Source organism: Centropristis striata, chromosome 22, assembly GCF_030273125.1.
Source record: "Centropristis striata isolate RG_2023a ecotype Rhode Island chromosome 22, C.striata_1.0, whole genome shotgun sequence".
In the NCBI taxonomy this organism is placed as follows: domain Eukaryota; kingdom Metazoa; phylum Chordata; class Actinopteri; order Perciformes; family Serranidae; genus Centropristis; species Centropristis striata.
The window spans coordinates 31090402-31112876 of NC_081538.1; the positions used below are offsets into that span (position 1 = coordinate 31090402).

General features: G+C 36.5%; 1 protein-coding gene across 1 annotated transcript in view; it reads right to left on the bottom strand.

The window, feature by feature from the left end:
- Positions 1-22475, bottom strand: part of xpot (exportin, tRNA (nuclear export receptor for tRNAs)) — a 37545-nt gene that overhangs the window by 5992 nt on the left and 9078 nt on the right. Inside the window, exons 2-18 of the mRNA XM_059325946.1 lie at positions 21416-21569; positions 20305-20387; positions 20157-20213; positions 17686-17755; positions 16500-16718; positions 13780-13964; positions 11588-11756; positions 9601-9837; positions 8175-8213; positions 8024-8086; positions 7767-7891; positions 6566-6710; positions 5530-5649; positions 5327-5421; positions 4934-5003; positions 3666-3904; positions 2571-2856 (exon numbers count right to left, since the gene is read on the bottom strand). Of these exons, the coding sequence (XP_059181929.1) occupies positions 2571-2856; positions 3666-3904; positions 4934-5003; positions 5327-5421; positions 5530-5649; positions 6566-6710; positions 7767-7891; positions 8024-8086; positions 8175-8213; positions 9601-9837; positions 11588-11756; positions 13780-13964; positions 16500-16718; positions 17686-17755; positions 20157-20213; positions 20305-20387; positions 21416-21502 (2289 nt within the window). The 5' untranslated portion in view covers positions 21503-21569. The remainder of the gene's footprint in view (positions 1-2570; positions 2857-3665; positions 3905-4933; positions 5004-5326; positions 5422-5529; positions 5650-6565; positions 6711-7766; positions 7892-8023; positions 8087-8174; positions 8214-9600; positions 9838-11587; positions 11757-13779; positions 13965-16499; positions 16719-17685; positions 17756-20156; positions 20214-20304; positions 20388-21415; positions 21570-22475) is intronic.

Sequence of the window (22475 nt, forward strand, 5' to 3'; positions counted from 1 at the left end):
AAATCGAGACGTTATACGATAATAAGACCATTTTGAGAGGATTGGAGCATTTAAAATTTGTGACTTTTTCCCCAAAAATTGACATTTTATAGTATGACTTTTTGTCCAATTTTGGACATCTCAAGTTATGGTGGTTTTTAAAAAAAAATTCTGGTCATATTATCCTTTAACATGTATCAACAGACTATAATTTACCCATTTGAAGCATTTTTTAGGCTTTTTAAAATTTGACAATTAAAAAAAAAAAAAATTGTCATGCCTCTCTTTCAAATTTTGGACATCTCAAAAATATGGTGTGTTTTTGTTATTTCAGAAAAAAAGCCACCCTATTAAATGTATCAACAGGCTATAATAAGACCATTTTAAGAGTATCAGACATTTAAAAAATGTTTGTGACTTTTCCCCAAAAAAATTTCGACATTATATCATCATTTTCAACATCATTTGGCCATAATCTGCCCTAATATGTTCCAACAGACTATAATTGACCCATTTGAAGCAAATTTTAGTAATTTTAAAATCTGACCAATTTTTGAAACAAAACAACATGCTATATTATGACTTTTTTTGGACATCTCAAAATATGGTGTTTTTCTTATTATAGTCTGTTGATACATGTAGTAAGGTGGCTTTTTTCCAAAATAACAAAAACATATTTTGAGATGTCCAAAATTTTTGGGGAAAAAAAGTCACACAATAGCTTGTCGATTTTTGTCAAAAATGGTCACATTTTAAAATGCCTAAACATTCTTAAGATGGGTCGATTATAGTCTGTTCATACATATTAGAGTATAGTTTGTCCAGAAATGACCCCCTCAAAAAAAAGTCATACTATAGCATGTCAAATATTTTGGGGAAAAAGGGGCAACATTTTTAAATACCCCGATTTTCTCAAAATGGTCCCCATAATATGGTGTTTTTCTGTCATTTCTGGACATATTATCCTGTTATATGTATCAACAGACTATATTTGACCCATTTGAAGGATTTTTAGACATTTTAAGATTTGACCATTTTTACATAAATCAACATGCTGTATTATGACTGTTTTTGAGCAGGTAATTTTGGCCATAATCTGCCCTAATATGTTCCAACAGACTATAATTGACCCATTTGAAGCAAATTTTAGTCATTTTAAAATTTGACCAATTTTTGACACAAAACAACATGCTATACTATGACTTTTTTGGACATCTAAAAATATGGTGTTTTTCTTATTATAGTCTGTTGATACATGTAGTAAGGTGGCTTTTTTCCAAAATAACAAAAACATATTTTGAGATGTCCACAATTTTGGGGGGAAAAAAGTCACACAATAGCTTGTCAATTTTTGTCAAAAATGGTCACATTTTAAAATGCCTAAACATTCATAAAATGGGTCGATTATGGGTCTGTTCATACATATTAGAGTATAGTTTGTCCAGAAATTACCCCCTCAAAAAAAAGTCATACTATAGCATGTCGAATATTTTTGGGAAAAAGGGGCAACATTTTTAAATACTCTCAAAAAGGTCCCCATAATATGGTGATTTTTCACTATTTTGGACAAACTATAATACCACATGTATCAACAGACTATAATTGACCCATTAGAATCATTTTTAGGCATTTTAAAAATTGACATTTAACAAAAATCGACACGTTAGTTAGAATGACTTTTTTTCAAATTTTGGACATCTCAAAATATGGTGTTTTTGTTATTTCTGGTCATATTATGCTCTCATACGTATCAACAGACTATAATTGACCCATTTGAAGCATTTTTTAGGCTTTTTAAAATTTGACAATAAAAAAAAAAAATTGTCATGCTTTTCTTTCAAATTTTGGACATCTCAAAAATATGGTGTGTTTTTGTTATTTCACAAAAAAAAAACCCTATTAAATGTATCAACAGGCTATAATAAGACCATTTTAAGAGTATCGGGCATTTAAACATTTTGCGACTTTTTCCCCCAAAATTTCGACATTATATATTATTTTTTACTTTTTTTGAGGGGATCATGTTTCTGTCATTTCTGGACATATTATGCTCTAATATGCATCAACAGACTGTATTTGACCCATTTGAAGGATTTTTAGACATTTAAAAATTTGACCATTTTTACATAAATCAACATGCTGTATTATGACTGGTTCTGAGCAGGTCATTTTGGCCATAATCTGCCCATATATGTTCCAACAGACTATAATTGACCCATTTGAAGCATTTTTTAGGCTTTTTAATTTGACAATTAAAAAGAAAATGTTTTCTTTCAAATTTTGGACATCTCAAAATATGGGGTGTTTTTGTCATTTCAGAAAAAAAGCCACACTATTAAATGTATCAACAGGCTATAATAAGACAATTTTAAGAGTATCAGGCATTTAAACATTTTGCGACTTTTTCCCCCAAGATTTCGACATTACATATTATTTTTTACTTTTTTTGAGGGGATCACATTTCTGTAATTTCTGGACATATTATGCTCTAATATGCATCAACAGACTGTATTTGACCCATTTGAAGGATTTTTAGACATTTTTAAATTTGACATGTTACATTATGAGCTTTTTTTTCCAGGCGGTCCTACCTTGAACTTGGCGGTGATCTGGCTGATGAGCGGGATGAACTCCTGCAGGTCTTTGGCCTCGCAGTCCTTCAGCATGTGCTCGGAGGCGGCGGGGACGAAGGGCAGCACCTCCTCCTCCATGCAGATGATCATGCGGTGCAGGAAGGAGCGCACCGAGCTGCGCAGCGGGCCGCGCTGCACCGGGCAGCTCAGCGCCGGCAGGAAGCTCTGCAGACAGTCTCGGTACACCTCGGTGCAGCCGCACTGCTTCACCGTCTGCTTGTTGCTGAACGCCTTGCTGGTCCGGCTGCACACACACACACACACACACACACACAAATAATTATAATAATCAGAATTATAGTATTTATTTACTCACTGCATGACACAGATCACAGGAGAGCCGTTAAAAATAAGAAAGATTTGTGGAAATAGGAAGAAATAAAAGATATAAATGTTGAAAAAAAAAAAAATTGTAAATCTGAAGAAATTAATGCAAATAAGTAAATAAGAATATGGAAAAATAAATACAATTAATATCAATAATAAATATAGATTATTTTTTAAATGTGGAAAAATAAAGAATTAAAAAAATCATGTGGAAATATAAAAAAAATGAATTAAATAAAGTAAATAAGAATATGGAAAAATAAAAAATAAAAAATTATAAATAAGTGGAGAGATAAATTAAAATTATTATTATTAATACTTAACAAATTAATAGATATGGTAAAAAATAAAGAATAAATAAAGTGGAAATATAAAGAAGTTATTAAAATATTAAATACATTAAAAAATTTGGGAAAAACAAAGAATTGAATAAAAAGAATAATTGAGTATATGAAACATATGGAAATATAAAATAAATAAATGGAATAAATAAATACATTTGGAAATATAAAGAAATGAATAAAAATGATGAATAAATACATTTAAAATGTGAAAAATTAACAATAAATAATAATAATAATAATAATAATAATAATAATAATAATAAAAATATAGAGATAAAAAATAAAGAATAAATAAATGTGGAAATATATGAATAATTGGACATATTTCCATGTATTTGTAAACCCGTGTGCATGGAGTGGTGTGTGATGGCGGCGCCCTCACCTGGCGAAGCCGACGGCGTGGCTGAGGCAGTCGGCCAGGGCGGCCTGGCGCTCCTCGTCCGTCTCCTGGGAGAGTTTGGCGAGCAGCAGGCGGAAGGCGTCCATCAGCGGCAGCAGCAGACTCCTCATCAGCGCCTGCTTCCTCTCCACGGCGCTGTCGCCGTTAACGATCAGCACGCCGGCCGCCTCGAACATGAACAGCTGGTCGTCACTCGTCAGCAGCGCCTGGTAACCGTTGTCCTGGAAACCAGAGGCAGGGTTAGAGGGGGGGGGGGCAGAGGTTAGAGAGGGGGAGGAGGAGAGGAGGAGGAGAGAGAGGAGAGAGAGAGAGAGAGAGAGAGGAGCAGAAGCAGAGGAGGAGAGGAGGAGGAGGAGGAGGAGGAGGAGAGAGAGGGGAGGAGGAGGAGAGGAGGAAGAGAAGGAGGAGGAGGAGGAGAGAGAGGGGAGGAGGAGGAGAGAGAGGGGAGGAGGAGGAGGAGGAGGAGGAAGAGAAGGAGGAGGAGAGAGAGGGGAGGAGGAGGAGAGGAGGAAGAGAAGGAGGAGGAGGAGGAGAGAGAGGGGAGGAGGAGAGAGAGGGGAGGGGGAGAGGAGGAGGAGGAGAGAGGGGAGGAGGAGGAGGAGGAGAAGCAGGGGGAGAGAGGGGAGGAGGAGGAGGAGGAGAGAGAGGGGAGGAGGAGGAGGAGGAGAGAGAGGGGGAGGAGGAGGAGAGGAGGAGGAAGAGAAGGAGGAGGAGAGAGAGGGGAGGAGGAGGAGAGGAGGAAGAGAAGGAGGAGGAGGAGGAGAGAGAGGGGAGGAGGAGGAGAGAGAGGGGAGGAGGAGGAGGAGGAGGAGAGAGAGGAGGAGAGACGAGGAGGAGCAGGAGGAGATACGTACAGGAGGAGCAGGAGGAGGAGAGAGGAGGAGATACGTACAGGAGGAGCAGGAGGAGGAGAGAAGAGGAGATACGTACAGGAGGAGCAGGAGGAGGAGAGAGGAGGAGATACGTACAGGAGGAGAAGGAGGAGGAGGAGATACGTACAGGAGGAGCAGGAGGAGGAGATACGTACAGGAAGAGCAGGAGGAGGAGATACGTACAGGAGGAGGAGAAGGAGGAGGAGGAGGAGATACGTACAGGAGGAGCAGGAGGAGGAGATACGTACAGGAGGAGCAGGAGGAGGAGATACGTACAGGAGGAGAAGGAGGAGGAGGAGGAGATACGTACAGGAGGAGAAGGAGGAGGAGGAGGAGATACGTACAGGAGGAGAAGGAGGAGGAGGAGGAGATACGTACAGGAGGAGCCAGCTCCAGCAGGTCCTGGATTCTGGTCAGGATGTCCTCGATGAAGGAGTTCATGTGTTTACTGAAGACATCAAACAGTTAAACACAAACTCACTGCAACATTAGAATTAATTATATATAATAACTTTTATTATAAACTAATTATAATCAATCCTGTTCACACAAACTGATCTGGATCTGAATATTTAAGAAATATTTCACTTTCTAGATATTTAAATGAGAAATATTTTGTTTCTGAGGACATTTAAATAAGAAATATTTCACTTTCATGATATTTAAATAAAAATATTTTCGATTTTGAATATTTAAATAAGAAAATTTTAAGCTGCAGTTTTGTCTGTTTTTGCTGAAAATGATGTGAAAGATAAAAGAACGTGGACTCACTGCAGCGTCTTGATGAACCTGGAGAAGAGATACGACACTCTGCTGCGAACCTTCGGGCTGTTGTGTCTCAGTCCTCTCTGGTCCAGAAACGCCATCTGACAGTGAACACAGCGCGGCGGTCAGTGAACGCAGCACACACACACACACACACACAGACAGACAGCCGGACACTCTAAGAGCTTCAGTCCGAGGAGGAGACTCACCAGGACGTTGGGGATGTGTTGAGGCTCCACGATGAAGAACTTATCGTATCGAACAACCGTCTCAAAGAACTCCAGAGAGACGGAGCTGTGCTGGTAGCTGCTGACGCTGCAGGACACCAGCTGAGGGTTCACACACAGAATACACACCAATATATAAATAAAACATCAATATACAAATAAAACATCAATATATAAATAAAACATCAATATATGTAACGATTCCTGTCAGGTCACCGTTTAACCCTCTGAACCTGGACTCAAGTTTGTTTTCTTTAACAAAAACAGCAAAAATCCATCGTTTATCTGTGTCAGTTATATTCTGGAGTTCCTCAGGGTTCAATTCTGGGACCACTTTCAGATTCTGAACACTCTGAACCCCACGTATGTTTTCCTTTAAAAAAATCGCCCAAAATCCTCCATTTATCGTAAACAAGTTATAAAAAGTGTCCGTTTCTTGTGTTAAATGTTGATATCAGTGTCAGAATCTCTTTATTCTCCATGTGTCATTTAAAATAAACCAGATCCTGTTAAAAACATTTCTACAACAATTTCTACAAGAACAATTCTCCTCAGAGACACTGAAGACATGATTGATTCTGCTGAGAATCTGTTTACACAGAGCAGAGAGGAGAGGACAGGAGAGGCTGTTTACACAGAGCAGAGAGGAGAGGACAGGAGAGGCTGTTTACACAGAGCTGAGAGGAGAGGACAGGAGAGGCTGTTTACACAGAGCAGAGAGGAGAGGACAGGAGAGGCTGTTTATTTTGCGTCTTTTTTGGAAAGTGCATTTTTTGGTAATTTTGTGTTTTCTTTTTCTTTACAACATTTGTGACACTTCAGAGAAAAAATCAGAGAAATTCTACTTTTTTCCTGGTTTCTGTCATTCTAACTGTTATTCTGCACAGGACTTAGAGATTTATAGAGATTTTATATATGTAAAAGGAGTAAAAACAAAAACCCTGAAGCGGTTCTTCGGGGTTCTTCAGGGTTCTTGAGGTTAAAGAGGTGCAGCAGACAGGAAGTGCGTCTCACTGACCGTCCTCATCATGTCCTGCAGGGCGCTGGTCTTGGCCGTGTCTCCGGAGAAATGAGCGCCGTGGGACGCCGGCAGAGCTTCTCCCAGCATGTAGAGCAGCCTGATGGCCACCTCCACCTCCATGAATGGAGCCGTCTGCCAGTTCCTGAACCACAACAACAACAACAACACACAGCTGGTTACACACAAGAGACTGAATCCAACAGGCAGAAACCAGAAGGCAACATGGACAACGCTGCTGAAGGAAAATACTACAGGTACATATAAAAACTATTTATTGGCTTTAAGCAGGAACAGCCACTAAGACTATTATTATTACATATGATAGATGGATAGATAAATGGATGGATGAATGAATGAATGGATAAACGGATGGATGGATAAATGGATGGATAAAAGAATGAATGGATGGATGGATAAATAGATGGATAAATAGATGGATGGATGGATAAATGGATGGATGGATGGATGAACGAATGAATGGATAAATGGATAAATGGATGGATGGATAAATGGATGGATGGATGGATGGATGGATGGATGAACGAATGAATGGATAAATGGATGGATGGATGGATGGATAAATGGATGAATGAATGAATGGATAAATGGATGAATGAATGAATGGATAAATGGATGAATGGATGAATGGATAGATGGATAAATGGATGAATGGATGGATAAATGGATGGATGGATAAATGGATGAATGGATGGATAAATGGATGGATGGATAAATGGATGAATGGATAGATGGATAAATGGATGAATGGATGGATAAATGGATGGATAAATGGATAAATGGATGAATGGATGGATAAATGGATGAATGGATGAATGGATGGATAAATGGATAAATGGATGGATGGATAGATGGATGGGTAAATGGATGGATAAATGGATGGATGGATGGATAAATGAATGAATGGATAAACGGATGGATAGATGGATGGATAAATGAATGAATGAATGGATGGATGTATGGATGGATAAATAGATGGATAATTGGATGGATAAATGGATGGATGGATGGATGGATAAATGGATGGATGGATGGATAAATGGGTGGATGGATGGATAAATGGATGGATAAATGGGTGGATGGATGGATAAATGGATGGATAAATGGATGGATGGATGGATAAATGGATGGATGAACAGATGAATAAATAATGAATGAAGGGATGGAAGCGTGCTCTCACTGCATGGTGTTGGTGAAGACTCGGCGTACGGCCTCCAGCAGCAGCTCAGGAGAAACCTGCGCCAGGCGGTCCAGCAGCATCTTCAGCTGCTTCCTGTACTCCACGAACATGGCCTCGTCCTCGCCCTGAGACACAAACAGCCGCGTCACACGCCGCGTCACACGCCACGTCACACGCCGCGTCACACGCCACGTCACACGCCGCGTCACCTCCGGCAGCACAACAACCAACCAACGCTGTCAACGACACCAACTCACCTCGTTCTCAAAGTTGTACTCGTCGTCGTACGTCAGTTTCTTCATGACGGCGAGCATGATCGCCTGCCGCAGAGAGTCACAATTACATCTCAGATATTATATATTGTGTTATTGTTATTATTTTAAACATGGTTTTTATTTAAAGACTCACCTCAATGTTTGTTTTCTGCTGTTCCGTCAGCTGGGGAAGCTACAAAATAAATAAATATACACGGTAAAAATACTAGTAAATAGGCAACTGTGTAATTATTACAAATTCAAATAAAACTCAAGTTATACAACTACAATTGTGTTAAAGAAATATAAGCAATAAAAATAAATCTATAAGAAAATAATACAGTTAATATGAAAATATAAAAGAATATATTATGAAAAAGACAACAATAAAGTATAAAACACTACAAAAATATATCCATTAACAGGCAATAAAACAATATTTATCAAAGTAAAGTAAAGAGGAAATACAAAAAAATGCAGAAAAAATATAATTAGAATATTGGAACAAAATATAAACATTTTAAAAATATCCATTAAAGAAAATCAATAACAAATATGAAAATATAATACAAATATAAGGAGGAACAAAAAAATATTAATCTAAGAAAAAACTGTAAATATGCATATATATATGTATAAAAAAAGAATAAAATATAACAATGACATTTCAGAAACAATTAAGAAATATCTGTTAAGAAAAATAATAGATAAAAAATAATAAATTATAAGAAAAACAAAGAAAATATAAAAAGCAAAATAATAATATAATAATAAAAACAAAAAATAAAAAAAGATAACTATAAGAAATAAAAAATAAAATTATAAATATAAATTATCACTATAAATGACAATATAAAATAAAACTATAAATAAGTATAGTATGTATAGTATATATAAGTATGACTTAATAAAAAATAAAATATATAAAGACATGATAAAGTTAAGAAGCAATAACCTGCAATTTATTTTCTCTCTGATATTTTGTGAATCTTCAGACGGACACGCCTCTCAACTCCAATAATAATAATAATAATAATAATAATAATAATAATAATACTAACTAGAAAATTTCCTCTGGGGAAATTCTGAAAGGGCCACGGGGGCTACTGCCAATGTGTGTGTGTGTATCTGGAGGAGTGTGCGTGTGTGTATCTGTAATCACATTAAGTTACCTGTGTGTGTGTGTGCGTGTGTGTGAGTGTAACTAATATCGCATAAAGTTGTGTGTGTGTGTGTGTCTGAGTGTAACAAAAATCGCATAAAGTTGTGTGTGTGTGTGTGTGTGTGTGTGCTTTGCGTGTGTGTGTGTGTAACTAAAATCTAATAAAGTTGTGTGTGTGTGTGTGTGTGTGTGTGTGAAGCATAGGTAACTTAATGTGATTACAGATACACACGCGCACATTCCTCCAGATACGTGTGTGTGTGTGTGTGTGTGTGTGTGTGTGTGTGTGTGTGTGTGTGTGATGTCGCGAAAAATGTGTATTCCATAGATAATAATAACAGTAATAAAAACAACGATAATAATAATAATAACAGTAATAATACTAATACTAATAACGGTAATGAGTGTTGTGTGTGACCTGTTTGAGGACGTGCAGGTACTCGTAGCAGAAGCCGACGATGTTGGCGGAGATGTCGTCGTCCTCGTGGACCAGCAGCTGCAGCAGCAGCGGCACCTTGGCCTCCACCGCCTGCAGCGTCTCCGCAGACTCCTTCACGTTGCCGTTCTTGGCCAGTTTGGTCCAGCTGAGCACCAGACTCTGACCCATCCCGTTCACCAGCCGGGAGAACTTAGCCAGGAAGTCCACGTCCTCCTCCTGAGCAGACGAGCAGAGGGGAGAAAAACACACAGAAACAGACGAAGACAAATTCATTCTCCAAAACCACAGAAACAAACCTATCAATATAAACAGGGCCTTATGAATTATTAGTATTGTGGAAGATTTAAAAAAATAAAAAGGCCCCATTTTATTTTATCACCTGAATTAATAACCTCCCTTCCTTTTTAAAAAAAACAAAACAATTTATAAAAGTATTAAATATTCTTATTTTTCGTAACTTATTTTTTCACTTCCTGTCCATTTATCTTTTTTTATTTAGCTATTAATTTGTAATTGTCTGTTTATATACTGTATGTTAAATTCTACACATTATTTTTTTTGTTTCATGTTTTGCAGAGTCCCTGGAGTTTTTTATTTTACAACAAAAATAGGAAAAAATTTAAAAAATTATTCAAATTACATTTATTTTGCATTGTTTTTGTACTCCCTATAATAAAAATATTAAATATAAAAAGAGGAAAATCTGTGTTTTTAACAAGTTAAACATGCCGTTTACAGTCAGTTATTTATGACTTTTTTAAGTGGAAATTAATTCACGAAAATAACCAAAACAATAATTAGTTTTCAACAATTATTGCTGTAGAATAAAAAAAGGCTCAAATCTATTATCAGAATTCAGTATTTTCCTTTTTTTTAAATGTGTATTTATGTATAATTGTATTAAATATTCTTATTTTTCTTAACTTATTTTTTCACTTCCTATCCATTTATCTATTTTTTATTTTTTATTTTATTTAGTTATTTATTTGTAATCGTATGTTTTTATATGGTAAATGTTCCTACAAACTACAGACACAATATTTATTTTGATGCCCGATGTGTAGAGTCCCTGGGGATTTTTATTTTACAACAAAAATAGGAAAAACCTAATTATCTAAAACTTCTATTTTGTATTGTTTTGTATTCCCTATAAAAAAATATTATTAAAAAAATAGAAATATCTGTGTTTTGACTCAACCAGACAGTTTCACTCTGAGTGGAAATTAAATCAAGAAAATAACCGAAACTTGGTTTTCAACAATTATTATTGCAGGATAAAAAAGTCTCAATTTTATTATCAGAATTTACTATTTTTAAACTTTGCCACCAGAATAATCTCCCTCTTCCATCTCTTTTTTAAATTTGTATTTATGTATAATTGTATTAAATATTCTTATTTTTCTTGATTTATTTTTTTCACCTCCTATCTTTTATTATGCATCTATTTAATTGTAATTTTTCCATATGTTTATATATTTATATGTTCATGAACACTACAATTCTCATTTTACAAAAACATGGGAAATATTTAAAACACTGATTTTGTATTGTTTTTGTATTTCCAATAAAATATTAAAAAAAAGAAAAAAATCTGTATTTTTATCTAATTACTCAAACATGCTGGTTACAGTCAATTTCAATTATTTATGACACGTTAAAAATCATATTCTCACTGATTTTTATGTAATAAAAAGAAATAAAGTTTATTATTTAAGTTTATTATGTCAAATAACATGCCAACGTGTGTTTCTGCAGGAAAATTTATGAATTGATGTGTGATTTTACCTGCATAACAACAGAAAATATCACAAATTCATGTTTGACTGATTCACCACATTAATGCTTGGTAAAAAAAAATATTAGTAGAAAACATATAAACCTGAAAATGCTCTATAAGTGATGGATATTTTTATGTTTCTAATTCTTACGACAGAAAGAGAAAAAAGTGATGTTGAAACAGTCGAACCTGCTCCACGTTGAAGAATCCTGCAGACTGCAGCACCTGGCACAGAGACTCCACCAGCTTGGTTTTGTCCACGGGGTCCATCCCTTTGTTGACGATCTCAAACAGGCAGTCACAGGCCTCCTCCCTCAGCTCCTCCACAGACATCTGGCTCAGCAGGAGGTTCACAAACCTGGAGACACCAAGAACATCAGAGGGATGGAGAGACTTCCTACAGAAACACTGAGAACATCAGAGGGATGGAGAGACTTCCTACAGAAACACTAAGAACATCAGAGGGATGGAGAGACTTCCTACAGAAACACTAAGAACATCAGAGGGATGGAGAGACTTCCTACAGAAACACTGAGAACATCAGAGGGATGGAGAGACTTCCTACAGAAACACTGAGAACATCAGAGGGATGGAGAGACTTCCTACAGAAACACTGAGAACATCAGAGGGATGGAGAGACTTCCTACAGAAACACCGAGAACATCAGAGGGATGGAGAGACTTCCTACAGAAACACTGAGAACATCAGAGGGATGGAGAGACTTCCTACAGAAACACTGAGAACATCAGAGGGATGGAGAGACTTCCTACAGAAACACTGAGAACATCAGAGGGATGGAGAGACTTCCTACAGAAACACTCAGAACATCAGAGGGATGGAGAGACTTCCTACAGAAACACTCAGAACATCAGAGGGATGGAGAGACTTCCTACAGAAACACTGAAGAACATCAGAGGGATGGAGAGACTTCCTACAGAAACACTGAAGAACATCAGAGGGATGGAGAGACTAACTAAATAAATTCAGCAACTTGTTGCTTTATGCAACTTTGGTGCAAAACCTTCTTATTGCGCTTGTGTTAAATAAAACATAGGTGCAAAACTTTGGTGATGCAATTGTAATGCAAAACATCTTATTTTAGACTGTGTTAAAAACATTTTTTGCAAGTTGTTGCTTTATGCGACTTTGGTGCAAAAATGTTCTTTTCCCAAGTGTGGTGCAAAATCTTGATACGCTTGTGGTAAAACATGTTTTTTCTTCATCTGTGGTGCAAAACCTTCTTCATCTAATTTGGTGCAAAACCTTTATCTGCTGTGGTGCAAAACCGATTTTGTCTACTATGGTGCGAAACTTTCTTTGTCTACTTTGGTGCAAAACCTTCTTGATGAAATTTTCGTGCAAAACACCCTATTTGAGACTGTTAAAAAAATAATTCTGCAAATTGTTGCTTTATGCGACTTTGGTGCAAAACGTTTTTCCAAGTGTGGTGCAAAACCCTGATAAGCTTGTGGTAAAACACGTTTTCCTCAACTTTGGTGCAAAACCTTTTTACTGCGCTTGTGTTAAAAAAAAAAACAGGTGCAAAAATTTAGTGATGCAATTGTAAAGCAAAACATCCTATTTGAGACTGTTAAAAAATAATAATTCTGCAACTTGTTGCTTTATGCGACTTTGGTGCAAAACGTTTTTTTTCCAAGTGTGGTGTGAAACCTTTGTCTACTTTGGTGCAAAACCTTCTTATTGCGCTTGTGTTAAATAAAACACAGGTGCAAAACTTTGGTGATGCAATTGTAATGCACTGTGTTAAAAACATTTTTTGCAAGTTGTTCCTTTATTTATTTACTTTGGTAAACACGTTTTTTCCTCAACTTTGGTGCAAAACCTTCTTTATCTGCTGTGGTGGAAAACCTATTTTGTCTACTATGGTGCGAAACTTTCTTGATGTGCTTGTGGTAAAACACATTCTTCCTCAACTTTTCATTCAACTTCTATGATGAAATTTTCGTGCAAAACACCCTATTTGAGACTGTTAAAAAAAATAATTCTGCAAGTTGTTGCTTTATGCGACTTTGGTGCAAAACGTTTTCCCAAGTGTGGTGCAAAACCCTGACAGGCTTGTGGTAAAACACGTTTTCCTCAACTTTGGTGCAAAACCTTCTTTTTTTTTCTAAGTATGGTATGAAACTTTTGTCAACTTTGGTGCAAAACCTTCTTGATGAAATTTTCGTGCAAAACATCCTTTTTGAGACTGTGGTAAAAAATAAAATATTCAGCTACTTTTCTGTCAAATCTTGCTTGATGGACTTTGGTGCCAAAGCTTTAGTGATTCTGGTAAAAAGAAGTTCTCCATCAACTTTGGTGCGAAACCTTTTTTATGCGTCTTTCCAAATGCCCCGTGTGTTTGTGGGTGGGCGTCTCACCGGTCGTTGGCGATGAGGCCGAGGTCGATCCAGGACACGAAGGCTCCCACCACCTCCAGACACTGGCAGGTGAGCTCCGGGTGGGACTGCTGGTACGTCTGCAGGATCTGGAACCAGGACTCCACCAGGCTGGGGATGCACTGCTCCCTCATCCGGTCTTTGATTAAACTGTTTCTACGCGTCTCCTGGAGGAAATTCAACAGCATTAACCAGAAGCTCCTCTACAACACGTGAAGGTAATATATACATACATACAGTACAGGCCAAAAATTTGGACACACCTTCTCATTCAATGCGTTTTTCTTTATTTTCATGACTATTTACATTGTAAATTCTCACTGAAGGCATCAAAACTATGAATGAACACATATGGAATTATGTACATTATTTATGTACCTTATTTGTTTCATAGCACCAACATTTTTATACTGTATATTCATATTTATTCTGCACTGGAATTCTATTCTGCTACTTAATACATACTCCTTCTTTAGACACTTTACATTTTATTGTATTTTTATATTTTATTGCTTGAAGTATGCCTAGGTTGTTCTTTTTATTTAATTGTGTTGTTATTGTCTCTGTGTGTAATGCTGCTGCTACACTGTAATTTCCCAGCTTGGGATAAATAAAGTCTATCTATCTATCTATCTATCTATCTATCTATCTATCTATCTATCTATCTACTTAACAAAAAAACAAAAAGTAACCACCCTTTGCTTACTAGAATATAAGACATGTTTTCAGTTATTTCACACTTTTTTGTTAAGTACATAATTCCACACGTTCATTAATAGTTTTGATGAATTTACAATGTCAATAGTCATGAAAATAAAGAAAAACGAATTGAATGAGAAGGTGTGTCCAAACTTTTGGCCTGTACTGTGTATATATCCTTTATTTAACCAGGTAAAAAGTCTCTTTGAGATTAAAAAATCTCTTTTCCAAGAGAGACCTGGCCAAGAAGGCAGCATAAAAAGTGACAAGTTACAACATTTAAAACACAGTTAACATAAACAATTAAATACAAATATATAGAGCCATCACAACATCAGTGAAGAGCCTCAGTAGAGACTCACACCGACCAAGGGAAAATATTTCTTTATCCTTTGGAATCTATTTAAATTCACCAATTGTGATCAACTCAGACAATTTCAAATCTTTTTGCAGATTGTTCCATGATAAAGGGACGATATAACTAAAAGCTTTCTGACCTGACTCAGTTCTCTCTCTTGGCTCCAGCATCTGGACAGTATTTAGTGAGTGTAGACCAGGTTTAGTTTGGTTTAGACACAGGGCTGGGCCATATGGCCCTAAAAGAATATAAGGAATACTATAATAATACTAATAATCTAAAATGTAGTTTAGGTGCAAATCTCAACAGTTGCCAAATACAAAAAAATGTACTCTTGACTCTTGAGTATGAGCAAATAATAAAAATAACCATTTAGGGGTTCCGGGGGCATATTTTAATGACATTTTGTAAAAGGAGAATAAAAGTTATTGTATGTTTTATTTAAGGCATCTTATTGTAAACGTCTTCTTGTAAACTCTGTGGTGGATTCTCTTAACACACCGTGCTCTTATTTTGAAAGCTGCATGGAATAAGTAGCTTTTTGTGATTAAAACAACTTTAACCACTACATCAAGAAGTAGGAATGTTGCCAATATCATGAAATGCATTTTTTTAACCATAAAAAAAATATACCGGTATTATTGTGAACGATATGATATGGCACACCCCTATTACAACACATGTGTCGAAACCAAACTAAGCAAAACATTGTCTACGCCAGCTGTTCTCAACCATGGGGTCGGGACCCCAATTGGGGTCCCGAGATGATTTCTGGGGGTCGCCAAATCATTTTGGAAGTCAGCTCTGTCTCCACTGTGTTAATGTGTTTTAGTCTTTTTGGTCACTTAATGTCTTTTTTTGGGTAATTTTGTGTTTTTTTTAGTCATTTTGTGTCTTTTTTGTGTCTTTTTGGGTCATTTTGTTTCCTTTTTTGGTCATTTTGTGTCTTTTTTTGATCATTTTGTGGTCAATTTGTGTCTTTTTGGGTCATTTTGTTTCCTTTTTTGGTCATTTTGTATCTTTTTTTGATCATTTTGTGGTCAATTTGTGTCTTTTTGGGTCATTTAGTTTCCTTTTTTTGGTCATTTTGTGTATTTTTTTAGTCAATTTGTGTCTTTTTTGGTCATTTTGTTTCTTTTTTGGGTAATTTTGTGTCTTTTTTTGCTAATTTTGTGTCTTTTTTGGTCATTTTGTGTCTTTTTTGTAATTTGTGTCATTTTTTGTATTTTTTTGGTCATTTTGTGTCTTTTTTTGCTAATTTTGTGGTCATTTTGTGTCTTTTTTTGCTAATTTTGTGGTCATTTTGTGTCTTTTTTTGCTAATTTTGTGGTCATTTTGTGTCTTTTTTTGCTAATTTTGTGGTCATTTTGTGTCTTTTTTTGCTAATTTTGTGGTCAATTTGTGTCTTTTTGGGTCATTTTGTTTCTTTTTTGGGTAATTTTGTGTCTTTTTTGGTCATTTTGTGTCTTTTTTGGTCATTTTGTCTTTTGTGGTCATTTTGTGGTCATTTTGTATGATCTGAACTGTGTGTGAGATTGTGTCCAGTGAGCGGGGTGTAGTTAAACTGGGGGTGGTGACTCAGAAAGGTTGGCCCGCTGCTCTACGCTCTCTAACGGTGGTCCAGGTGCAGAGCGGCGTGACTCACGTCGGGTAGGTGCGGGATGTCTCGGTCCACCACCTCGGCGTCGATGGCCATGAGCGTCCTCAGGTAGATGTCGACGCCGTGGGGGTTCAGACCCACCAGGGACAGGATGTCGAAGAAGAACTTGGGCCACAGCGTCAGGTACTCCATGACGAAGGTGAGGGCCAACACCTGCGCCGCCTTGTTCCTGATGAACGGCTTCTCTGGCTGCGCGTTCATCAGCTGCAGGGAAGCAGACAAACAGAAACTCAACACTCAGATTTTACCTGAAAACCACTTTTACACATTTTTCTGCTCATGCATCTTAGTGTTATAACATGTTTTTTATTTATTTGCTACTATTTATTAGTCCATTTATTATATATATATATATATATATATATATATATATATATATATATACACACACACACACACACATACATTTTATCATGCTCTATTTCTTAATTATTTATTTATTGTTTCATCTTTTTTATCGAGCTTTTTAAAAATTTAATTAAATTTTTTTAACTTCCCATTGTTATTATTGACTTTTACTTTTTTTTTTTTTTTTTTTTTTATTATTATAAATATATCTTTTTATCTTATCTTGCTTTATTTTTTATTTAATTTATTTATAACCTGCCTCCAGTGTTTCCTCACTGCTCCACGTTGCTACTATTTATTAGTCTATTTATATATATATATATATATATATATATAGATATATAGATAGATAGATAGATAGATATAGATAGATATATATACATATATATAGATATAAATATATATATTATCATGCTCTATTTCTTAATTATTTATTTATTGTTTTATCTATCTTTTTTTATATTTTATATTTTTTTTTTTAACTTTCCATTATTATTGACTTACTTTTTTTTGAAAATACATTATTATTTTTATTATGATTATATATATCTTTTATCTTGCTTTATTTTTTATCTAATTAATTTCCTCTCTGCTCCAGGTTGAGACGGAGCTTCCTCAGTGTGTTTTAATAGGATGGAGGGATGAAGGGTGTCTGCTTGTTTCTATGTTTCATTATATATTTTTATTATTGTTATTTACTACTTTTTTATGTAAAGTGCTTCGTGTTGCATCTCTCTTGGATGGAAAGTGCGACACAAATAAAGTCTGATTATAAAACGGTCTGCAGCAGATTCTCACACAGAAGAAGAAGAAGAAGACGAACCTGAGACTGGAGCCACTTCATCAGAGTCTCTCTGATCAGCTGCTGCTGGACTCCACTCAGACCAGCATGTCTGCAACACAAACAGGACACAGCTTCAGACCAAAACACGCTCACACCAGGACGCTGGAGGGTTAAAACCACTAAATATCTTATCAGAAGTGCCTTTCGTTTAGACGGTGACGGCGTTTTTGGGGCTTAAAGACGCAAAAATCTGAAACCACCCTCCAAAGTGTAAAAGTGTAATCCTCTCCTCCGTAGCGTGTCGTCTAAACCAGTAGTTCTCAACCTTTTTGAGTCGTGACCCCCAATTTAACATGCATGTTGTCCGCGACCCCCGCTCACTGAACACAATCTCACACGCACAGTTCAGATCATACAAAAAAGACACAAAATGACCAAAAAAAGACACAAATTGACCACAAAATGATCAAAAAAGACACAAAATGACCACAAAATGATCAAAAAAGACACAAAATGACGAAAACAAGACACAAAATGACCAAAAAAAGGAAACAAAATGACCAAAAAAGACACAAATTGACCACAAAATGATCAAAAAAGACACAAAATGACCAAAAAAAGGAAACAAAATGACCAAAAAAGACACAAATTGACTACAAAATGACCACAAAAGACACTAAATGACCAAAAAAGACACAAAATGACCAAAAAAAGGAAACAAAATGACCAAAAAAGACACAAATTGACCACAAAATGATCAAAAAAGACACTAAATGACCAAAAAAGACACAAAATGACCAAAAAAGACACAAATTGACCACAAAATGATCAAAAAAAGACACAAAATGACAAAAAAAAAGACATTAAGTGACCAAAAAGACTAAAACACATTAACACATGAACACTTTAACACAGTGGAGACAGAGCTGACTTCCAAAATGATTTGGCGACCCCCAGAAATCATCTCGCGACCCCAATTGGGGTCCCGACCCCAAGGTTGAGAACAGCTGGTCTACACTGACAAGACACAAAACTCTGATCTGATCTGCTCACGTCACGTATGTGTTTACGTCACATACATGCTCCAGGACAGGAAATAAAGAAACGTGGGATTATTTCCATGGTGGGACCTTCAAGCTGCTCTGGCAGCTCTAATAAACTTACAGGAGTCTTTCCACCAAATGTCCAGGATATGTACAGATAGTATTAGTGAACAGAGAAGGATCTGGAATTACCTCCATCACATGAGGGCTGCGGTCGAATAGTCAAAAAAATCAGCTCCCAAGTCCTTTCCTAACCACTTTTCCTTAACCTCAATGGAAAAGGTCACGAGGTCAAGGAAAGATGAGAAGGAGAGTTCATGAGGAGTTAGGAGAAGACGATGGCGGTGTTTAGACAATCCGACTGCTCTTACACTTAGTCTACGTCATCACGCCACGGCCAATGTTGATGACGTCCAATGTCGTGGTGAAACTACAATTTTCCGAAGATGGACTACAAAAATCAGCGTTCTCAGGAATATTAGGAGATTACCATGATTGGAAATGAAATGTAACAAAAAAGAATAATAGACCACGCCAGTCACAAAAGTGAAACAAAATGGTGATCACATTGAGAAAGGTTGATCATGCACCTGTCCATTCATATTTATAGACAAAATACCAATAGGTATGATTGAATGAAAACTGATAAATCATGGCACATTTACAACGTTGAGTGCTACAAAGCCACTACTGTACATGTTATTATGATGCTTTTAAAGCATACCTTTATTATTCAGATCTTATTCACATATACACAATCTATAAGAATTAAAAAAAATAAAAATAAAATTGGATGAATTGAGATCCTATGTCATTATTCTTCATTTTCAACATATAATTAAATTAAGATGAAAACACATCAGTAACTTACACGACGATCTGCGGGATTTGTCAGTCATTTTGTTCGTTTCTTCTCGTGACGGTCGGCCTTATATGCTGCTACCGCAAGGAATTGTGGGACGGCATTACCTCCTTTCCTTTCGTAAAGGATGGTCCGGTGTATCCTATGCTAAAGGAGATACTAAAGGAAGCATTGAAGCTCCTTTCCTTAACAGTTAGAGAATTCCAACAGCTCTTATCATGGCGGCTACGATAATACTTCCGGGTCATTTCACTCAGTTAGGAAGGTTCCTGAGCAAATTTGACTATTCGACCGCAGCCTTAGTGATGGTGGAGAACTTTGTGGAAGGAGTAGCTGATGAAAATGTGTGGCGTGAAAACTTCTGCATGCCCAAAGATGCTCTTATGGCTTTAAGTGATGCCGCCTGGCTGCATACAATCACATTTCACACACTTTTGCGTCACCGTATGCAGCAGATTTCCTCCTGAAAACGCTCGTCTAAACCAGGAATAAAAAGTGAAGACGCGACGCCACTTTTGCGTCTTCTGTTCAGACCGTCATCATGGAAACGGAGCCTAAAACACGTTGCTGCAGCAGAGAAAGAAGCAGGCGGTCCTGCTGCTCACCTGAACTTTATCTGATGCTCCAGGACTTGGAAGCAGAAGAACTTCACATGGTCATCACTGGGACAAAACACACAGAAAGACATTTTAACACGTTGAAAACAACCTTTTAGTGACGATCAGAGGAGCGGCGCCGTGTCCTGACACTCACTTGTAAACGCCTTTAGCCAGGGCCTCGGCACAAACCTCCCAGGCATCATGAGACTCCTTCAGCTGCTCAAAGTAAGCCATGGCCTGCACACACACACACACACACACACACACACAGATACAGTTATACAATCACAGATACAGGGCTGACACATTCTATCCTCACACTGGTCATTTAACCTCTCAATAACAACATACAGCATGTTTCATGTTTTATTTAATGAATGAACTGTCTGGATGGAATAACAGTAAAGTCTGGTTTTGGAGACTCCAGCTGCAGGATCACAATGTAAAGTAAATTTCTCTAAATGATGTAAATCTGGCTGTAATGCTGGTTTTTGAAACTGAAATATAAACATTACAAATAAAATATATACAAGTATTTTTAGATTGTTAAAGTTATATATAGTATATTATATATATATAGATGCAACTTTAGTGCAAAACTTTCTTTATCGACTTTAGTGCAAAACTTTCTTGCCCGAAACTTTCTTTATCGACTTTAGTACAAAACTTTCTTTATCGACTTTAGTACAAAACTTTCTTTATCGACTTTAGTACAAAACTTTCTTTATCGACTTTAGTACAAAACTTTCTTTATCGACTTTAGTACAAAACTTTCTTTACCGACTTTAGTGCAAAACTTTATTTATCAACTTTAGTGCAAAACTTTCTTTACCGACTTTAGTGCAAAACTTTCTTCTGCAAAACTTTCTTGCCCGAAACTTTCTTTACCGACTTTAGTGCAAAACTTTATTAGCTTTAGTACAGAACAATTACAACAACAAAAAAATGGGACGGTTCAAGAAAAACATCAAATTCTGAATGTGTATATTAAAAAACAAATGTTTATCTGTTTGAACAATAAATATCTGTTCTTCGTGCTGCATTCACTGGCCTCGTCACTGTTCTCTTCTTTTATCTCGTTTTCTACAGAACCCCAACTGTTTCTGGACGTTAAACCAGCAGCACAGAAACAAATATGTATCTTTAAGAGTGTTTTTGAAGTGCAGATGATAATATATTTGTTCTCCAACGACCCTAAAGCCCTAAAGTGCAGCAGCCGGCGTGTGAAAGCTCAGCTGGCGGTCCCAGAGCGGGCGTGGTCGTACCCTCTGGCGGTAGCGGGCGTCGGCGTTGGGGTTGAGCCCCAGCAGGGCCTGCTCGTCCATGACTGCAGCGACAGACTGGCAGGCCATCGGTGGGCTAGCTCTCCTCCCGGGCGGCTTCACTGCTCTCTGCTGCCCGCAGGAAGATTTCTCTCATCTGGTGACCACGAGGAAGAGGAGGAGGAAGAAGAAGAAGTGGAAATAATCACATTAACTGGAGAACATGGACTGCTGGAACGTGTCCAGCTGAACATTCCTGAAGCAGAAGAGATCGTTTGTCAAGTTTCCGACCAAATTTAGAGCAATTTATCACCAGATTTTACAGAAATCGGTCCAAAGAAAACACAAATTAATGCTCGTTTCCATCATTTCCTCCTGCCTGAATATTAGTTATAGTTATACAGCAAATATAGCAAAACTTTCTTTATCGACTTTAGTGCAAAAATGTCTTTACCGACTTTAGTGCAAAACTTTATTTATCGACTTTAGTGCAAAACTTTATTCTGCAAAACTTTCTTGCCCGAAACTTTCTTTACCGACTTTAGTGCAAAACTTTCTTTACTGACTTTAGTGCAAAACTTTCTTTTAAAAAAATGTAGAGCAATTTAAAAAATTTTTAGAGCAATTTATCACCAGATTTTACAGAAATCGGTCCAAAGAAAACACAAATGAATGCTCGTTTCCATCATCTCCTGCTGCCTGAATATCCAGTTATACAGCAAATATCAATAATCGCTACATAATAAAGTATGAATAAATATTCTCACTAAATGAATCTCACTCAGATCCAAAAACTCTAATGAAAGTTGTTGATGAGGAATTGGAAAAAAATTGCAAAATGGTTCAAAATGAATAAATTGTCATTAAACATTAAGAAAACTTATTATATTCTGTTTGGTCAAAATCATAAAAATAATCCCATAAATATATTTGTGCTGATTGATAATGTTTCAATAAATAAAGTAAAATAAACTGGTTTTCTTGGTGTACTTATACATGGAAACCTCACATCTCACTCATTACATACAAATAGAAAAACACATTGGAATAATTGGAAAAAATT